The 23,389-nt window shown below is 34.7% G+C and overlaps 1 protein-coding gene across 3 annotated transcripts in view; it reads right to left on the minus strand.

The window, feature by feature from the left end:
- The window catches only part of LOC149796590 (uncharacterized), an 84,577-nt gene extending 71,762 nt beyond the window's left edge, over positions 1-12,815 (minus strand). For all 3 annotated transcript variants that reach the window (XM_089961315.1, XM_089961314.1, XM_089961313.1), the window contains exons 1-2: positions 12,646-12,815; positions 6,743-6,905 (exon numbers count right to left, since the gene is read on the minus strand). In XM_089961315.1, the coding sequence (XP_089817441.1) occupies positions 6,743-6,797 (55 nt within the window). In that variant the 5' untranslated portion in view covers positions 6,798-6,905; positions 12,646-12,815. The remainder of the gene's footprint in view (positions 1-6,742; positions 6,906-12,645) is intronic.
- Positions 12,816-23,389: the final 10,574 nt, after the last annotated feature.

The following is a 23,389-nucleotide window of genomic DNA, read 5'->3' on the forward strand; positions in this document are numbered from 1 at the left end:
CATCCAATCCAGAGGATTTATTAATATTCACCTTAATTAGCATATCAAAAACATCAGCTTCACGAACATTAGCTATTGAAAACTAATTATCATCAGGAATTTTAGCTCTTATAAATAATAGAAGAGCATCAAGTTCACCTGGGCTGTTAGTCTGTTTTTGAATACTGTTACTGGAGATGCTTATGAAAAAATTGTTGAAAATTTCCACAATGTCTTGTACAGATGTTGCTATATCATCATTTTGCTTAAGTCTAGGGGGAAGACAACTGTTCATGGGAGGGTTCAGCTCTTTTAGATACTTCCACAATGTCTTGATACTCTTACTTTCATCAATAGCCTGTTTATAATAGTTCTCTTTTGCCTTATCTATCAGGTGCTTAGTTTTATTCCTCCACTTTCTATAGCTTTTCATGTCTTTTCTCTTGTGGAAATATTTATCTCTTAGGTGCCTAGCCTCACTGATGTCAGGGGCAATCCACTTGGGTGTAATTTGGTGTTTAACCCTTTTTGTTTTAATTGGGGCATGCTTGTCTAAGGCTGCATTGAACATCCAATACCATTTGTCTAAGGCAGTGTTGACATCAGCTATATTACAAACTGACTGGAAGGGTTTGCAAACTAAATCATTTAAGAACATTTCCTCATCAAGCTATTTAAAGTCCCTGTATTGTATTTCAATGTGTTGACCATTTTTACATGATTTCGGAACATGTCTAGTTATACAGACTGGGTAGTGTTTACCCAGTGCATGTATCATTGTAAGAACAAGCCTATGTAAACTATCTCCCAACCATTATATTATGCTGAATTTACCTCATTAACCAAATCCTGATTTTAAAAAAAATGTCAAATGTTAAAGCCATGATTACTATGCATTGTCTCTCCAAGATCCTGCCAAGAAATGACAAGTATGTGTGTGTGTGTTTAGGAATTTTAATATAGCTTTAACAATTTTTCAGTCATATCACTACAATGTCTTCTGCAGTGTGGCAGTTTGTAGTATGTCTAGCACTGAGGCATAATGCTGCAGACATGTAGCATTATGTCCCACCCAGTTGAACTATCCTGATACCAGGCCAACAAGTCTTAACATTAACCTATTAATGCTGAGCAACAAGCAACAATGCTGCTAGTATCATTTTTTTTATAACTCTTTGGTATGACTTGGCCAGGGTTCAAAGCTGCGACCTCCCGTATCTGAGGCTGACACTCTAACCACTAAGACCACCAGAGCAGTCACTGACATGTTTAGCCAAACAGGTATAAAATCATTTCATTAGCACAGTGGTTATTAACCTTTCTGGTTGGTGGTGTTAGCATTGCCACACATCAAATGCTAAAATAAAGACCTGGGTAGGAAATTTCAAATTATTAAGATTGATCTGAGCAACCCACTCAAAACAGCATGGCACCCTAGTCTGGGGTCGCAAGCCATGGGTTAAGAACCAATGCATTAACATGTATGGAACTTCTTCCTAACTCCACTCACCCCAAATATTGGTATTTAAACCAGTTTACCAAACCTGATCAGAAACAATCTCTAGAATGATAACAAGGACAGCCAATCACAAGCAAGATCACAGCAGCAATTTGCATGGACCCTATGTATTATCAAACTCACAAGTGGATACTATAAGCATTCCAAGCAATGTATTCTCGATAACAAAAACATAATAAAAATCTTTATTTTAGATAACTATAATCTCTTCAATGATAAGAAAATTTACTGGTATAGGTTTAATTGTTAAATACCTTACTAAAGCTTTTCACTCACAGATTCTGGCTATAGGCTTTATAAAATACTGTTGTACAAAATATTAATTAAGCATGAGAGTACAAAAAAACCAATGCATTCATAATGAACTATGACTTTTGACAAAAAAAGTCAACTCCTTAAATATAAAATCATGCACAATTTTTTTTCTCCCAAGGATTAGTTTTTGACAGTGCTAGTAGCTAATACATTTTAATGATGATGTTCTCCCTCGTAAACAATGTTATAACATTTACATGTTTAAAAAGCTTAATTTTGTCAACTGCCTGCAAATTTTTACAAAATCTGCAAACATGTAGACAAACATGCATGTGACTGTCAATGAAATAACCATTCCAATTAAATAAATATTACCAAATATCTGTTTAGTGAGATTTATTATTATTGTTATTATTATTCTCTTGTATTATGTATCTGATTTCTATACCTAATGCTAGGGTAATGCTATTATTCTTCTAATATAGTATGTATCTGATTTTTATATCTAATGAAAAAACTCGTGAGAAATGGTTATAGTGCATCATATTATAATGTCATATATCAGGCTGATCGACTGATACTGCTGAGGAATGTTTCAGTAAAACATACTTGGGATGCTGGGAAGGGACTTTCAATGCAAATTAATTAATCAAAGATGCAGTTTCGAGTTTTGCATTATTTTCATATCAACTCTTTGGATAACCAGACTACCCTGGTGGCATATATTTTTTTAAAACTGCCTTCCATGCATACCATGTACATTTCAATGGAACAGCCCTGAGAAAAATTTCTTCAAATAAAGTATTTACCTTAAAACATGTTTGTTAAAAAAAACATGATTATTTTACCTTGCACATATATGCATCAGTAGTAAACAATGTCACAACAATCGAAAGGAAGTTTTACTGAAACAATGAAATATGTTCAACAAAACTATATTGCAAAACAAGTTTATATTTTAAATAAACTTTCAGATAAGAAACTGACAATGTCAAGTGTTCCACAAGGATCAGTTTTTTGACCATTACTCTTTCTGCTCTACATCAATGATTTACCACATCACATTGAGCTATCCACCACCAACACATCTGCAGATGATATGACATTATATAACATTGGATCAACAGGCCATGAGATTAGCACTAAACTAAATAAAGATTTGGTAAAGTAAATAACTGGTGTGAGCTCAGTGTTATGAAGATAAATGCAGCCAAATCAAAAGCTATGATCATAGGTAGTCGAGCAAGAGTAAAAGCTGAGAAAAATTATCTCAAAGCAATGATAAAAGGAATGGATATACAACAGTATAATAAATGATAAACTACTTGGCATTATGATAGACCAGATCTTGTGCTGGGAAATACAAGTTGATAAGGTCATTACAAAATTAACACACTGCTTATCTCTTGAACAGAATAAAATCTTATGTCCCTCAAGAACAGAGGATGATATTCTACAATGCATATATCATGCCACACCTTGAATATTGCTGTTCTATCTGGAGTAATAGTGGTATAGAAAATCAGGAAAGATTACTGAAATTTCAAAAAAGAGCAGCTAGAGTTATTCTTGATGCTGATTTAGATACATCATCAACAAAAAAATCTGTCTGAAACCCTAAAGTGGCTTCCATTTCAGCTGAGAACTCAATTTCAGAAGGGTTTACTAGTCTATAAATCTTTACATGGTTTGGTTCCTGATTATCTTAAATGTAATTTTAAATTTGCTAAAAATGTACATCTGTATGAACTAAGATCCATCTCAAACAACAAGTTATATTTACCTAAACCAAATTCAGAGTTTATAAGAAGAGTTTTGCTTTTTCTGGAGCCAAACTATGGAATTCCATACCACCTTATATAAAGTCAGCTGGCACATGACAAGTTTTTAAAAAGCTTCTTAATCAACATCTACAGAAACAATCATTTGTATAATTTAGTTTAATTCAGTGCTACTACTTTTTACACCATTGTTATCATGTACATGCCTATAATGTTTTACACATGTTCACTACTCCTGTATGTACTCATCCTTGAAGCCTTGTACTTATTTTATTTTAGCAGTAGATCAATTGTCAAGTTTTTAACAGCATTTGTTGTCTAAAAACACCTTATATTGTAAAAATTGTGCTTTATATATATATATATATATATATATATATATATATATATATATATATATATATATATTTGTACAAATGTCATTGTAGAAGGCCTCATGGGAGATTGGTCAGTTGACTAAATGAGCTTCTTCTTTAAAGAAATAAATTATCATTATTATTATTATTATTATTATTATTAATATATTGTCCGTCTCGAAGGGTACTTAACGATCTTTGGCATTTGTGTTTATGATTTATCATTACATCTACATGATGGATTCTGAATGGCCACAAGATAATGCAAAATTTACCATCTGGCTGTTGAACAACTACTGGCAACTGCTAACACTGATAGCAATTTTGTTCCATTTGTTTATGAATATCTTCATGAGAGTGGACTAACGGACCTGCATATAAGCTCCAATATAATCTATATGAGTGCAAAATAAAAATAAACCGCTGGGACCACCCTGAAATACCACAACCAACTCAATGCAAGCTTGGAATCCTTGCATTTGCATATGAAAATGCCCAGTTGCTAACTAAATTGGATATAAAATCATCCTGGTATTGTTTCTACAGTGATGAAGTAGAATTCACAGTGAATCCACCCTGATACAATTTTCTGTCAATTATATTGGCCAAGCAACAATGACTCAGCCAAGCACAGGGATAATAACTGTAATATGGTGACAAGCCCTTGGAAGGTAAATCACAGGAAACATAAATATTAACTGGAAAGATATTCTTTTATGATTATGGCAGCTGCACCATTGAAAAAAGATTCTTGGTTGAAAGTGCATGTACATGTTTTACCCGGCTCCAATGCATCTGGAAAAGGTCTGTCTGTTGAACAGTGGTGATATTATGAACAGAAGAACTTTGATGAACCCTCAAAGGTACAGATGCAGCAAACTAAATGAAATAACTACAGTGAGATGAGATCATCAAGAAATCCATCAAACACACAAAGTACAATGTGCTTTTGTTGTGCATGCAAATTGTAAACTTGCCACCAGGACCAGCATCTCCTTTGGTGTGACGGGAATCACAGCTGTAGTTACTATGATATAACACCAATCTGATGTGCTGTCAGGGCTATATCAATAGTGACCAGTGTTATGGTTGGTGCTGGCAAAATAATTTCACTGAAGCTGCACAAAATAAATACATGTCTATTCGGAGACTCTCATGGCTGCACCAAAGTTGTCCCAGCACAGGCTGTAATCTGTGGCCATTGAAGCTAAAACAATTAACACAACTGAGATTGAGATATTGCTAGCCAAAATGGAAAACTTCTGACTACTCTGTACACAGAACCAGAACATTAGCACAGAGACAAATACAAAACATGGATGTGATAAATTATTTAAGCATTACAATTGATTAAACATTTAGAAAGAGTTGATTCCAGCCCGAGACACAGCAGGAGATTTTCTCACATTAGATGCCATGAATGATAACCATAAGGATGTCCAAATGCCACGCTCACGAGTGAAAAAGGGTATTCATGGGGTACAGAAGGTGCTGACCCGTGCAGATCAAAAATCCCTGCCAAAAGCCACATTGTCAAACTAGTTAGGCAGACAATATTGTGACTCATAGATACAAATGCATATTGCATTTTTCTAAGGTGCATTTAATAGTATGTTTTAAAACTGAATTCGTGGTTTATTTTAAATTTGATTGGCATGACTTACATTAATATCACTCTCATCTAGAACATTGATATATCTGTATCTTGCATGTTTAAAAAATCTTGTTAAAGATCACACTAAGAGAATATTTTGGTAATACCACTTGCTCAACTTGTCAAAGATCAGAGTAAGAGAACAATAAGATAATTCCATTATCCCAGCTTCTCAAAGATTATAGTAAGAGAACACTTTTGTAACTTCACTAGCCCAACTTCTCAAAGATCAGAGAAAGAGAAAATTTAGATAATTCCACTAGCCCAACTTATCAACGATCAGATTGAGGAAACATTTAGGTAATTCCACTAGCCCAACTTGTTAAAAAGTCAGAGTAAGAGAACAGTTAGGTCATTCCAATAGCCCAACTTCTCAAGATAAGAGTGAGAGAACATTTACGTAATTCCACTGGCCCAACTTGTTAAAAAGTCAAAGTAAGAGTACATTTAGGTAATTCCACTGGCCCAACTTATTAAAAATCAGAGTAAGAGAACGTTTAGGTAATTCCACTGGCCCAACTCGTTAAAAGTCAGAGTAAGAGAACATTTAGATAATTCCACTAGCCCAACTTATCAAAGACCAGATTGAGGGAACATTTAGGTAATTCCACTAGCCCAACTTGTTAAAAGTCAGAGTAAGAGAATATTTAGGTAATTCCACTGGCCCAACTAGTTAAAAGTCAGAGCAAGAGAATATTTAGGTAATTTGACTAGCCCACCTAACAATGACACAGTTTTCAACAAGAGCCAGCCTTCTATGTAGCTATAAAGTAAAAACGTTTACTATTAAACTTACCACTATAACGCAATAAACTTACTATAAGGTAAGGACATATGGATACACACACAAAGACACACACACACAGATGCCAAAGTGAGCATTATTTCATGTTTCTGAAAAGCAGATTTGACCAAAATGGACTGAACAATCTGTTACAAGTATCTTTTAAAGGAAATCAACAATATCCTGTCCCATGAAGGACACAATATCTTTCCTACTATTTCAAGTTCCATCTAGAACAGTTTTATATCCAATCCATTTATTAATGAGTTGCTAAAGTTGTGATTTTGTCGATGGCATGAATGATAGTAAGTTCTTTGCATTTTTCTTTCATGCTGACCCAATATAAGTTGCATGATAAAGGCCTTTTGCACAATCTTGTAAATAAAACAAATAATGTGAAGCATATTCATTTACTTGTGGAGGAAGCAAATGGTGTTCCAAATGGTTTTGCCCCAAACATGCTGAACATGTATCCAACAGCTATCAATGCCTCTGGTGCTGGTCTTCTCTGATTTCCCACAAAATGGAATTAATACTGCTGTGTCCTTGTTTATTTCCTTCCTTCTCTTTTTGATATCTGCAATCAAACATTAAATGAACTGTCAATCAAATGTATGTTTTTTACAATATCTTCTCTATTCTGATAGCAATGTTTTTTACAATATCTTCTCTATTCTGATAGCAATGTAAACTCTTTGTTACAAAGGACAATAAATGAATGAGGTGAGTTGCAGTACTGGTGTAGGTTTTTTGCTTATATAGAATCAGGCAAGGTTTCTTTCTCAGAGGATATCTTCCAACATATTTTCCTGTCCTGCAATATAAATAATTACCAACATATTTTCCTGTCCTGCACTATCAATAATTACCAACATATTTTCCTGTCCTGCACTATCAATAATTACCAACATATTTTCCTGTCCTGTACTATCAATAATTACCAACATATTTTCCTGTCCTGTACTATCAATAATTAACAACATATTTTCCTGTCCTGTACTATCAATAATTACCAATTCATTGACAGTTTAACAGCAATTTTCTTAATGAATTTCAAATTGAAGAAAGTTTAAAAGTATTTTCCTTCGAAAGCAGCCACTTGTCTATTTTAAAGCAGCCAGTAATCTTTCTGAAAGCAGCCTGTTGTTTCTCTGAAAGTGGCCAGTTGTCTTTCTGAAAACAGCCAGCTGTTTATCAGCCAGTTGTCTTTCTTGTCTTTTTGAAAGCAGCAAGCTGCCTTTCTGAAATCAGTCAGGTGCCTTTCTGAAAGCAGGCTCTTCTCTTTCTGAAAGCAGCCAGTTATCATTTTGAAAGCAGTCAGTTGTCTTTTTGAAACCAGCTATTTGTCTTTCTGAAAGCAGCCAGCTGTCTTTCAGCTGGTTGTCTTTCTTGTCTTTCTGACAGCAGACAGCTGCCTTTCTGAAAGCAGCCAGTTGCCTTTCGGAATGCAGCCAGTTGTTTGTCAGCCAGTTGTCTTTCTTGTCTTTCTGACAGCAGACAGCTGCCTTTCTAAAAGCAGCCACTTGTCTTTCTGTAAGCAGCCACTTGTCTTTCTGAAAGCAGCCAGTTGTTTTACTGAAAGCAGCCAGTTGTCTTTTTCACCATTTCACTGCTATAAATTACTTTAGAGTCACACCTCAGACATACTGTCATGCTATTGTAAATTAATTTCAAAAAGAATTTCCCCCAAGACAACTCTAAAATAATTACTCCCAAATGCAACTCCAATGTAATTACCCATAATATAATTCCAGTGTAGGTACCCCCTCATGCAACAGATGTGAATAGCCTAATACCACTTTAGTGCAACTGACATTGTCTTACCCTGGGACACAGTGACCCTACCAGTTGATCTGAGAACATACAGTGTTTGGAACTTAGTATTTCTTCATACGTCACACATAACTGCAAGTGAATGTTCAAATGGTAGGTATATCTTATATATGAAGATTATTCAGCCACTTGTACTATAAATATAAAAAAAAATGAAATATATATGATGTGCTCAATTATCGATAAATAAATAATTATGCAAATCAAACTGAGATACACAGAACTCAAATGATCATGAGAGAGAGAGAGAGAGAGAGAGAGAGAAAGAGAAAATGGTGGGGATCAATTAAAGCGTAAAGGCACTTATCTAATCCTAATCTTCAACACAATTTTAAATCAATGATCAATACATATACTACATGGTTCTGTAATTTTTCTACTTCATACTTGCACAGTAATGTGCACTCTATATGGTTCCTCAATATTGTGCCAACTGAAAATTATCTTCAACTTTCAAACTTTTCACAGATTTTACATATTCACCTTTATTAAAATCTCTTTTTTTTCAGGCACTGGTGAAGAGTGACTTTGTCTGGTAGAATGTTTTCTAATTCATCATGGTAGAGACCATGAAGTCAAGATAGTATCATGTTTGTTGAGTATCATGTCATAGGTATCACTGGAGCAGGATCACATGATTAGTGGGCAGAGTTATCTTTCATTTTGCATTTTGTCAATAGTCCTAATAGCACTCTAACATACGTACCCCCAAATCACTCCAATGTTGTTTTCCCACTACCACTCCAATATGATTACCCCAATGCATCTGCAATGTAGTTACCCTAACAGCACTCCAAAATGATAACCCCAAAACCACTTCAATGAAATTTACCTAATGTAAGTTCCCAGTAACACTCCAATTAATTTTCTTAATACCATTATAATGTAAGTACTCCAATATCACAACAATGTGATTACCATAATACCACTCCAATGTGACCAGCTTATTTATACCCCCTCAATGACATAATTCAAATACTACAATATTGTCATTATCCCATTACAATTTCAATGTCATTATCCAAATATTATTCCAATTCCATTACCTTAATGCCAGTCCAGTGTCATTACCTTAAAATCTACTCCTATGTCATTAACTTAATACCACTCCAGTGTTATTATCTCAATATTACTAATATTCAACTACACCAGTACTACTTCAATATTATCCTAATACCACCCTCATGTAAGTACCCCAATAACACTCCAATGTCATTACCTTAATACCACTCCAATGTTATGACTGCAATACCACCATATTTACTTACCTCAATACTACTCCGAAAAGATAACCCCAATGTGATTACCCTAAAATATCCCTAATGTCAGTGGTGTCACTAGGGTTGGTGTCACCCATTGTGGTAGCTCATCGTGTCACCCCCATGGATCTCCTTCCTGCACAAAAATTCAAACATTTTATACACAGTCATTCTGGCATCACCCCCTCTGATGGTGTCACCCGGTGCTGTCTGCACCTCCCTAGTGATACCACTGCCTAATGTAAGTAACCAGTACCACTCCAATGTAATTTTCCTAATATTGGTATAAGTACTCCAATACCACTACAGTGTGATTATCCTAATACCACTTGAATGATATTATCCCAATACAACTCCAAACATTATCCCAATACCACTCCAAATGGCATTATCTAAATACCACTCAAATGTTATTACAACCCATTACTACTCCAATGTGATTACCCTAATAACACTTGAATGACATTATCCCAATACCATTCCAATGTCATATACCTCATTACCACTCCATTGTCATTATCCCAATATGATTCCACTGTTACTACTTCATTACCACTCCAATGTTATTATCTCAATACCACTCCAAATGTTATTACCCAATACCACTCCAATGTCATTACCTCATTACTACCTCAATGTCAATATCCCAACACCACTCCACTGTTATTACTTATTTACCACTCCAATGTTATTATCTCAATACCACTCCAATGTGATTACCCTAATAACACTTGAATGACATTATCCCAATACCATTCCAATGTCATATACCTCATTACCACTCCATTGTCATTATCCCAATATGATTCCACTGTTATTACTTATTTACCACTCCAATGTTATTATCTCAATACCACTCCAAATGTTATTACCCAATACCACTCCAAAGTGATTACCCTAATACCCACTCAATTCATTATTTTATTTGTGACATTGCTCTGCTTCTAAGGATAATGTGTACTAATCTTAACTGAGTATATCCTGGCATATCACATCTATCTACTATTGACTGCCTGCATTGCAGCCATCAACCCACAGCATTATCAAACAAATTTAAATTTAATGTGACTGTAGTGTGGTGGCTAACCATAAATAGAAATTAGTAGCTCTGAGAAAGGACTTGATATGAAATATTACATAGAATCAGGATTACTGTGAATGATTATTTAGGGATGAAATGTTTTAGTGGTGTAACCATAAATTGTACTGCACATAAATAAGCAATAAATAAGCAATGCATTTGTCCATTGTTGGCATTTTTATTCAATCCTGAAATTCATAAACAGGAGTCAAATTCACTGAGACCAAAGTTTTGGAAGGAGCCACCTTTTGAACAACAAGCTGTGCAAGTTTGCTAAGTAGAATGTTAACTGATCTGACCTTCCCCCAAACAACACAGAACATGTACTTCTAGTAAAGAATTAAACCTTATAAATAATGATGCATACAAATATCTTTTAGAATACAACTAGTGATATATTGCTTAATTTATATTATTTATTTTTATTACATGAGTAGTGATATGTTACTATAACCATTAATTATTTTTTATAACACTAGTAATATTTTACTATGAACATTAATTATTTTTATAACACAACTAGTAATTATTTACTATGAAAATTAATTATTTTTATTGCACAATTAGTAATATTTTACTATGAACATTATTTTTATAACATGACTAGTAATATTTTACTATAAACATTAATTATTTTTATAACACAATTAGTGTTATTTTACTATATTAATTATTTTTATAACACGACTAGTAATATTTTACTATGAAAATTAATTATTTTTTAAACACAATTAGTTATATTTTACTATTAACATTATTTTTATAACATGACTAGTAATGTTTTACTATAAAACATTAATTATTTTTATAACACAATTAGTGATATTTTACTATGAACATTAATTATTTTTAGAACATGACTAGTAATATTTTACTATGAAAATTAATTATTTTTTAAACACAATTAGTTATATTTTACTATGAATATCAACCTTATCATGAATAACCAAAAAAGCTCTGTATGCCATAAAAATGTTTTAATGTAATTTTCCCTCCCACAAATCCAGAGGAAGTCATGAAGTCATATCCTTGTGAAGTTGTTGAATGATCCAGGAAGGTAACCTGTAGTGCCATAACTATATGTCCCACCAGGATGAGTTGAGCCTTTTAGGATGAAAGATCTCTTAATAAAAGCAGGAGAAAGTGTATTTGGATCTCCATCCACAGCATGGAAAACATGAGATCTCCATCCACAGCATGGAAAACATCATTAAGGAACAGTTTTGTTCATCTGCAATGCTTGTGGTAAATGCACTAGCTTTGTGAGCCAAACTGCATAGCAAATTCATTTGATCTTGGGCAATTTCTCGATATGTGGAATGAATAACCCAGTTTATCCAGGATGAAAGTGTCTGTGCTGATATATCAATCCTTTCCCACCATGAGAGGTAAGAAGAGGCATTATCTTCCTCAATGCAATGGCTCAGACCTTCTTATGACATCTTGGAGATGAAGTGTCCAGAGTAATAATGGATTCCATTACAAAAGTCTGATTCCCCATAAATGGGAGCCTTGCTCCTCTTACTCTGATTTACAGACACCATATTTATATGGTACTGATACCTATCTCTGGAATCTTAACTGGTCCTTCCTTCAAAAGAATATCCTGCATACATCTGGATTAACAATACTTTTATTTCTTAAATATCACAATTATTAGTAGTTCAGAAGTCCAGACCTAGCTTTAGAAAACCACTGAGGTTACTTTGGTAATATTCACTACAAGTTCACAATAAAAACAATGATTCTTTAGAACATAACCAAAGCATATGACTCATATTTAACAGCCTTATTATCTGAAAAAAGAAAAACAAATTCCCTTAGAAAATAAAACAAATATCCCATTCACACTGCTTGGATTTAAGGCAGTAACTGATGTGTGACAGATGGACCTCTGATGTCATGGATATATCAGCTGCATGTGTGACAGATGGACCTCTGATGTCATGGATATATCAGCTGATGTGTGACAGATGGACCTCTGATGTCATGGATGTATCAGCTGCATGTGTTTTTGGGTATACATTTTACTAGCAACAAGTAAGTCTTAAAACAGTTTTGTCTACATAATCAGTTCCAGATAAAAATTCATCATTCAGCAAAATCAATTGTAACTCTCATTGTGAACGATTATTGTAACATACCTGTAATACAAACTCTGTGTTGCTGTAACTTACAGGAATCACAAGTGTGTGCTGCTTTGATTTTACAGCTCTGGAAGATTCAACACAGTAGTCAGTACCCACTGATATGAACATTTAACTGGGGGGTGGGTGGGACAGATCATTGGCTGATTCCTTTCTTTATGCACTCAAAACACATCCTTTAATAAGAAAAACATGCATGTTCTACAAACCGGCATTGTTTGCTATTTATAGTTCAATAGCAATCACTATCAAGTCAATCATGATCAAAGTTAAGCATCACAAAAACATCTGACATTTTGCAGAAACTGACATTGTTGGATGGTATGGGTCAACAGTGACCATTAATTTAAATCAAAATTAAATTTTATGGACCAAATCTGAAATGGGCTGACATTCTTTTGGATAGACTCTGGAATAATCAGCCACCCAGAAAAAAAAGGGTGATAACAACTTCTTGGTTCAAGCCTCGACCATGTCAAGGCTCGATCTTTATAGCTTTATCTTTTATCATTAGTTCGTTGGTAATTATTATATGAGGAAGCAACAACTTTAGACAGATCATTTGAAATAATAGGAATGAGAATTGCACAGCCTGTTCATGTAAAACAGTTTGGATTTTTCATATCAGGAAAAGCCTTAACATCTGAAGATAAATATAGTTCCACAACTATAATACGTTTTGAGACGGCACATATAACATCCTTAAAAAATTCTACCTTTGCAAAATAACTGCAAATTCACTGACTCATTATTGCCGCAATGAGGAGTAGTCCATCAATGTAAGACACCTCCCCTGAGTGATATATTTTTTTTTTTTATAGGCCGCCTATACATATCATAATAAAGAATGGCTGTGTGGTAAGAAAATGAGCATTCTCTTCGTGCAAAGCTGTTTCATATCAGTGTATCGTCAAGATGGCGTCAGTTCAACTACGGTATTTTACAATGTTAATGGTTAAACAGTCTCCCTCGTTGTGAACTACGATGGAGCTTCCTGACAATAAACACATTCTTATCACTTAATTCTAGTTTATACTTACATTTCTGTGCATACATACATAAATAATGTTATTAATAATTTAGATCTGCGCGTAACTTCCTTTTGTTCTGTCAGTCTGTGTATACTGTACACACATTAGGAACCAACTATCGGTAGTCTACTTTCATTTTCTTTACTTTCGTTTTCGAGCTTGAGCTTGACGTTGGAAAGTGTTTACAATTTATTCTGGATCTCGCCCACCCGTCCCCAGTTTGGGCACAGAGACTGATATCGTTGTTTACAATTAACCTGTCATATATTTACTTTATGATAATGGTATTATATGTACATGTATTACTGATAGGTAAATTGTAAGCAACGATACGATACGAGCCCTTAGCCCTACATTGAAAGACGTATCACATGTTATTTATGTTTCAGTGCTATCGTACACCCAAAAAATAAATATCAGCGTCGAGGTCTTACATATAGGACTATACGAGCCCTGTGAGACTGGACACTTGATAGCAGCCAGTTGATGGGTCTGCTTAAACACAGTAATGGAGATGAAATACAGTAATGTAAATGATACAAACGTAATGGAGCACGAAATTCAGCATAATGTACGTAGACGTTTAAATATGGAATTTGTTGAATGATAAAACTAGAAATTGTTGTACTGTTGTTATTGTTCATCCACTCGCATTAATATGTTATATGATTGTGCTGATCCTCTACAGTAACAAAAAACTACAAGAGGTCTCAGGCTACACCTTGTCCAGTCCTACAATGTAAGACATAGCACATGCTGATTTTGTTTAGCACAAATATCAGCGTCAGGTCTTACATGTAGGACTAAACCTAGTCCTACAATGAGGGAGACGTCTTACATCGTATGACTATGCTACACCATGATAGCAAATATCTATTCATTTCACCAGTTATGAGTTCTTGTTTTTTAAATATGATTTAAAAAGGTTATTTGGAGTAATTTGATAAAATACACTATTGTAGAAGAAATCGCAGTAATGGACCACTGAGTTTTAAAAATTTAGTGAATGGACTTAAATATAATAACTAAAATAACAAATTGCGTTGTTATAATTTTTTAATTTTTATTAGCGACTTTTCGAGTGTTATAATTCGTCATCTGTGAAATGTCTGACAATTTTTTTAGAAGAACGCATTGTTGGTTTCAAAGTCGTATTTACTGTGGAGATAGAAGATACTCTAAAGTATTGGTCTGATCTGTTTTTGAAAACGTAGAAGTTAAGTACATTTCACGAAGACTAATTGTTTTATACACTCCAGACACTGCTCTCTCCTTCCAGCAAGATATTATATATATATATATATATATATATATATATATATATATATATATATATATATATATATATATATATATATATATATATATATATATATATATATATATATATTATGTATCTGCGTCAATGTACAATTAGATGGATGGAACAGAATGAACTAGTCAGACAACTTTAATGAAAGGGTGCTGAAAATACATTTTCTTTCTCCATTTAGCTGTGATTGGAAAGATTTCAGTTGTAACACAAAAATCGAGACTTTTAACACAGTGAATAGCAAATTGTTCATAAATACATTAAAATACTTTACTGATAAGTATGACAGTTATGTTAGGTCAAGCAAACGAATTCATTGATGACACTACCTTGTTATATATATTTTAGTCTGTGTTATTTGTTGGTTTTTCTTAATGATTATATGTTACTTACATATGTATTTTGTACCTGACATTGTCCAAAATGAAGGTCATAGTGTGCCTGACCAGTGACATTTTTTTTTGTAAACAGCATAATGCTTAGTTAATATTTATCTAAAATTATAGGTTAGATATTCAGATCAATATATTTAGACAGAATAAGTTTTATTGTTGTGTTCAGTTTTTAGTTTGGGTGGATTTATTGTTTCAAACTATTATTCACAAGAATTACAAAGTGCTCAATAATATTCTTGGACTGGAACATTAATCTGGAATTTTAGTGACAAGGACATATGAGATTATATTATTGTGATACATCAGAATCCTGTTTGCACATCAGCACACTCCATGCCACTAGCACATTAGTACGTTAGAGACTACAGGCACATCAACACATTAGTTATTGGAACTTATCTGAAATACCACTGAAATTCAGGTGGAACTTCATACATTTGGACATGAGATAGAACGTTTTGGACTGTTTGGGGTTTAATTCACAATACATATCTTTCTTATTTAAACTGCACTTAGTAATCTAGAGAAATACATTATTTTTGTTGAATTTTGTAAAAGATGTTGGTTTTCGTTCGTTTATGTTACTTAGTTTAAGACCATAGAGTCGTAACAAATTATGCGGCTGATTGGATATATCTTTGTAATTACCGTGGATAGCAAAGGAACGTGCAACAGGTGTGAATATGCGGCATTTGATGAAACCATAATTTTACTAGTTTGAACTGGTTACGCATCCGAATTTTGTCTTCTCTATTTTGTAAATATTTTATAATGAGATCGTCCAGCCTGATATCTATAATTTACACGGGAGGTAACCAGCCAAAGATTCGTCTTGTGTATCTCTAGTTACTTCCCATTGCACATTTCTTTGCCATAAACCAAAACACCTGTTCCTAACCATGCAATCGTTCTTACAACAGTGTATCTTCTATTACAACTTGATGATCATAGCAGAAAGAAGCAAAGCTTAACAAAATTAAACAAATAATTTAGCAAAGCTTAACAAATAATTTAATTATCCGAGGTAAATAATCAAAATGTAAAAGGAACTGACAGCGTTATGAATTGAATCCAAAGTAATCCTAAAACCAATTATGTTCAAGTCCAAATGAAATGAATGTTCGGAACGAATTTCAGATCCCCGAATACAACAGTCTGCCAACAGTTCTGATGGCATCAAATTGCCATTGTCCAGAATTCCTTTGAATAATTCACAAAAGTCCCAGAGTAATATTTTAGTCAAATAAACACTTTGTAGTTTCAATAAAAAAATCTAAATAAATGTTTCTTCTCAAATAATATCTAAACACAACTTTACATTTGTCTGCAGACCGATGTTACAACAATAACACAAGAAATAGGACTGACTAAAATCTGTCCAGCTCCACGGATTTATATATAGGTACAAAGAGTGAAAATGAATTTTGCTTCTACTAGCTACGTCACGCATTGCAAATACACCACATCGTAAAAGAACCCACTGACCTAACCTATCCAATGGGAAACAACTTAATGTTTCTAAAACCACACCAGCTAATGAGAAATTATGATTTCAGTCGAAAAGTCAATGAGCACATTGCAATCCAATGACAAATTTAAGTAAATATATCCTCTCAAAATAGAACTAAAACAACAAAAAAGGCTGATTCCCCTAGATAGATTGTAAATTAGGAATTTATCGTTCTAACGTAAACAACCTTAATTTAAAACCTAAAACACAATAAGTAGACCAGGATGAAGGTCATTTTCCTATCAAGGTTGCAAACAAGTTGCTTCTAGAACATTATAAATTTCTAAACAAAACAAGACCTTGAACTCGAACATATTTATAACTTACAAACAAGACCACTTCTAAAGTCGAAAGCCAATGTCAACATGTTTACATCATCTTAAAGTACAATATACTGTACAATCATGACAAAAATTAACTATGTAATATATTATTTACAAATTACACTGGTCAACAGTGAAATCATTACTGACTTGAAAAGGCCCTAATCTGTAGTATTTTGGTGTGCCGAACACGAATATAACCGTGAAAAATTTGTATTGGCTCTCGTTTTGAAGATATTCATATACCTCATTTTCTATGTTTCACTGTGTAAATTTCTCCAGTAGGACTGCAGCAACATCCGGAATAATGATGTAACATTGCATAATACCATCATGCTCACATCATCCACAGTTGATTGCATCATTTTCTGATGTAATGCAATACTAATGCCATGCGGCTGCTGAAGTAAGTTGACGTCAGCAGTGTACTATACATGTGTAGGCCTATTATACTAATGCCAGGCGGCTGCTGAAGCTGACGTAAGCAGTGTACTATATAAAGCCCAATCAGATAGGTTCAGCATTTAAAATATTTTAGACGTTGTGCGAGACAGTTCAAGCTACTGTTACATAAAACTTATTATTTTATCCATTTACGTACAATAAAGAACAGTAATGCCTCGAAAGTGTGTTAATACCGCGGACAATTTTTGCTATATTTGTGGGGAAGTGACATTTGCCAACCAGAAGAAAAGTATCAATTCTCAAGTGAAGAAGGCATATCATCTTTACTTCGGATGCAAGGTTGGTGACCTAGACAAGCCTTGGGCTCCGCATATATGCTGTGCTACATGTACAACACAGCTTTCACAGTGGTTGAATTGCAAAAGGTCATCAATGCCGTTTGCAGTCCCAATGGTGTGGAGAGAGCCAAGCAACCACCTAAATGACTGTTACTTCTGCTTGGTTCCTCCTCTTTCCGGCGGAATAACGAAGCGAAAGAAGTCGAGAATAGTCTACCCAAACATTCCGTCTGCATTGAGACCAGTTCCACATGGTGAGGGACTTCCTATTCCAGAACCTCCAGCAGAATATTCTCTTGATTCATCTGACGAAGACAAAGGTGAGTCGACCTGTTCTTCTCCTGGTCCATCAGCATGCAGTGATCCAGATTTTCACTGTGGTGCATCATCAACCCCACACAGAATAACACAGGAAGAACTAAATGACCTGATTCGTGATTTGGACTTATCAAAGAACAAGGCGGAATTGCTAGGATCAAGACTCCAACAATGGAATCTTCTAGAAGAAGATGTCACAATTACTGCATATCGAAAGCGCCACCAGCAATTGGAGCCTTTCTTCAGAAAGGAAAGTAATCTGATATTCTGTTCCGATATTGAGGGCCTCATGAATGCTTTAAAAATCACTCATGACCCACAAGAATGGAGACTATTTGTGGACTCTTCGAAACTGAGTCTCAAGGCTGTGCTTTTGCACAATGGAAACATTCTTCCATCTATTCCAGTAGCGTATGCTGTCCACATGAAAAAGACATACGATAACTTAAGGCAGCTACTGAATTCCATTGAGTATAACAAGTACAGCTGGCACCTCTGTGGTGATTTGAAGGTAGTTGCCCTTTTAATGGGACTGCAGCAAGGATATACAAAATACATGTGTTTCTTATGCGAGTGGGATAGCCGAGCAAGGGAAATGCACTACATGAGGAAGGAATGGACTCACAGGCAGAATGTAGCCATTGGAGAGAAGAATATCCAACACCCAGCTCTGGTTGAGGCTCAGAAAATCTTGCTACCACCCCTTCACATCAAACTAGGTTTGATGAAGAACTTCGTGAAAGCCATTGACCGGACTTTGCCAGCATTCCGATACCTGCATGAAAAATTCCCTCGACTCAGCGAAGCAAAGATTAAAGAGGGAGTTTTTGTGGGTCCTCAGATTCGAGAGCTTTTCAAAGATGACCGGTTCAACAACTTGCTGGAAGGTGACGCGAAACAAGCATGGAATGCTTTTCGCCTAGTTTCTACAAACTTCCTCGGAAATGTTAGGGCAGAAAACTATAAGGAACTAGTAGAAGACATGTTGATGAAGTATAAGAAACTTGGCTGCAATATGTCTCTAAAGATTCACTTCCTTCATTCCCATTTGGATTTCTTTCCTAGCAACTGTGGTATTGTTAGTGATGAACACGGCGAACGTTTTCATCAAGATATCGCAACAATGGAACAAAGATACCAGGGAAAATGGTCCACTACAATGCTGGCTGACTAATGCTGGACACTCCTCAGAGATGCTCCCGAACAGCTGTACAAGAGACAGGCGAAGAAATCTAAGATGTAGTCAATGACTTGACTTTTTATAGGTAGGCTATTACAGTTGACCTTTTACTATTGGAATGCATTTCGTTATGTAAACATTAATTTCTTGCAGATTACAAAAAAACTAGAGCCAATTTTGCAATTTGACTGTCATATTCGTGTTCAGCACATAAAAATTGATAAGAATTGACTAATTTTATTTCAGTAACATGACTTTTGTAAAAATTTGTTGTCCAGTGTTATCATTACAATCTAGAATCATGGACAAAAGATAAACCCATAATATATAATATATATTATAGATATACATGACAATGCAAGCCTTTTCCCTAATTTCATTTTATGAACATAAATATGAATTTGAAGTTTTATTGACACAGGACTTTCCTTTAATTAGGAAATAAGATAAATATTTTTGAAGGTAAGTGTTTCATTTCATTTTAAGGAGGTTCTAAAAGGAATATGTTAACAAACGTAAACTAGGAAGACGATGTGTAGAAAGGATGAAGTCAATTGCAGCAACGGCTCTGGGAACAACACCCGTAAGTGGAGTATAATCAGTGCAACAAAACAACGATGACAACTATAGTGAAGTGAAGTGATTTTGATTTTTAACGTAGCTTTAACAATTTTGCAGTCATATCGCTACGATGTCTGCAGTGTGGCAGTTTATAGTGATGTCTAGCACTGGGGCATCATGCCGCAGACATGTAGCATGATGTCCCACCCAGTCACATTATCCTGACACCAGGCCGACCAGTCCTAACACTAACCTCTTAATGCTGAACGCCAAGCGAGGCAGCTGTTAGTACCATTTTTTAAGTTTCTGGTATGACTCGGCCGGGGATCGAACCCACGACCTCCCGCATCCGAGGCGGACGCTCTAACCACTAGGCCACCGGAGCGGCAACAACAATAAATTCAAAGCCCCCCAGCAACAGAGATGTATAGGGTTCTGTAAGTCGCAGTAGCGATTTGGTGCCTCCCATCTTTTATTTTATTTAACGATGCGCTACGTGAAACATTCTCCTCTTAATTGTCCTCGTCGTCATCATCGTCGTAGTGTTCTCTGTGTGTGTGTGTGTGTAGATCTGGGTCTGTAAGATGAACTCGACTTATAAGCTAGTACAGACGGTACACAAACAAATTTCTTTCAAAATCTGATATAAAATACTGCCAACATGTTGAAAAACAAACAAACAAATAATAATAATAATAATAGTAATATAATTTTTTCTCAATTATTAGAGAAATTATTTTCATACGACACCAACTTTGTTGAACAGGTAAAAAAAATTGAAATGTAGAAAGACAATCTTAAAATACTGATTTCGTTTGTCATTTTTAAAAATCAGCATAAAAGACTATAATCTGTAACTAACTCCACTAAGTACGGTTTACGCTGCAAAAAGAGTATTGCCCGTTTAGGAAATTTGGTTTCTATCACATGCTTGTACATAATAATACATTCAAGATCTTCGCAATGATTATTTATCTTCGACCTTTATGTGATTATTTTTCTACCCACCCTACTCCGTACCCTTACTACCTCTATATTAGATGTGTAATCAATGACAGTAAGAAACATTTATATCCAACATTCTCAAATTCAAATAGTATACAAACTCTTTTGACTGCTCTATCTAGTCTTAATTTTATAGATACATAGTCAGCATCCTTTGTACAAGCCTGTTCAAGCTTGGATATTGTTCCCCATTAAGGTCGATCATATTTTGCTCATTTCTATTTGTAGCTTATCAAATGTTCACAGTTGTGTTCCCCATTACGGTCACTCAGCTTTGGATCATCTACTCATGTAGCCTATTAAATGTTCCCCATTAAGGACTCGCCGCTTTTAGGGTCTCTAGTCATTTAGCCCGTCAAATGTTCACTGTTGTGTTCCCCATTAAGGAAAGACACTTTGCTTCGGTGTAGTCCGTGAAATATTCCAGTTGTATCAACCTTTAATGACACTCAACTTAGGACCATTTAGTCTTGCAGTCTGTGAAATATTCACGGTTCTGATCACCATTAAAGACACCCAGCTTGTGTGCATATACATATGTAGCATTTCAAATATTCACTGTTGCATTAACTTTCCGATTCTAGCTCCAAATACAATAACACAGATATAGTGACACCCGTTTGATTTGTTTCAACCCAGATCCATATTCAATTTTAGTTTCCATACTTTACCATTCATTTATAACACTATCCACAAGATGAAACAAAGGTATTCACTTAAAAAGAACTGTTGAAAGGTAATCACTGAAAAAAGAAACGTTGAAGACAATGGAAGGAGGGGGAGACTGAATTTAGAAGTTAAAACCAGCAACTTTCTTTTTTAATTATTCTATATTACACTTTTTGAGAGGCTTAAAGAACAGTAGTAGTAGTAGTAGTAGTAGTAGTAGTAAATGTTATAAAAACAAAACAAAAAAAGTACAAATTACTACTATTGTCTTCTAAAATAATGGATATCTTTATGATTTCAACACATAAAATTTACTAATAAAAAAACTGGTTTTCTGCTCTTGTGCTCTTATCATTAGCCACGTACATTACGAAATGATAAGACAGCTGACAAGAGAACGGGTGGAGGTGGAGACATTTCTTTTTTCATTTGGTTCAAACGATCTGGAAGCTTTTTACATATGTTGGTAAATGTTTGGTGATTTCAAACCCGAGTTTGTTTTTGATCAACCTTCAACAAATGCTGGACCCATCTTGTACATAACTTTTTGAGCTTCAAGTGATTCTTCGATACAGCAAAGTGATTAAAGCCCATAATAACAGAAATATCACAGACTGGGTATCTAGCACCCGAATCAATTGCCCTTTTCACAGCACATTATAAATTTCTAAACAAAACAAGACCTTGGGTCATCTTCCGTGGTTTTCAGACCATTTTTAAAAGGATAAAAGCAATCATAATAGTAGGATATGACAGACAGATGCATCCTAAACGTTGTCCAAATGGTCCTTGATATCAGTCAGAGTGCACTAAGAGCGCCCGGATTTTTCAGTATTATCGTTGCACAGTAACAAAACTGTTCTCCATCCCGACGTTTTCACGCCAAAGTCGCCACTGTCATTTACCTCTGTTACATGGCACGCATATATCCACGGGTACAGTTTCAGATCATTTTATAAAACGCTGTTTTGTCTATCGATCTTTATTAAATTCAATGACATGTTAAAAAATACCCAAAATGTACAACAAAATATTTAAAACTTTTCAAAAATGCCTCTCGTAAGCATTTTCGCCGTCAGCTTCCAGCGTTTGCATTGACTAATCTCTGGTCACTAGATTCATAAACGGCCGTGATAACTGTGACCATCTGAATGCACGAAAGATATTAAGGATAAAACATTTACGTACTGTTATTTAATAGGTCCAATATGCAATTAATGTATACTAGTTTCAGCAGTTTAAGCACTGATGATGACGATGACGATGATGATGATGAATTACAATTAAATTATATATCTATCCATCATCATGTTTCAATTTGACTGTCAGTATGTCTGTAAAATAATGTATATTTCTGTCTACATATCTGCCCATTTTGTACGTAAATCTTTCAAATGAAATCGATCTTATTTGCATGATATACAACCATAAATTATTAAATGTAAAATTCAGATAAACAAACAAAAACTTTTAAAAAAATCGGTAAAATCTTTTATATTTTCTAAATTTGACGACAACATCAACGGAAGTACTTAAGCGATCAGCAAGCGTAGGGAGAGATCACGCGTAGGGAGAGATCACACGTAGGGAGAGATCACGCGTAGGGAGAGATCACACGTAGGGAGAGATCACATTGGATAATGAAGATACATTAGAAAATGACATTAACATATTTTTCACACAACATTCACCTG

This window comes from Sinohyriopsis cumingii, chromosome 6 (genome assembly GCF_028554795.1).
Source record: "Sinohyriopsis cumingii isolate HCF-2022 chromosome 6, ASM2855479v2, whole genome shotgun sequence".
Taxonomy (NCBI): Eukaryota; Metazoa; Mollusca; class Bivalvia; order Unionida; family Unionidae; genus Sinohyriopsis; species Sinohyriopsis cumingii.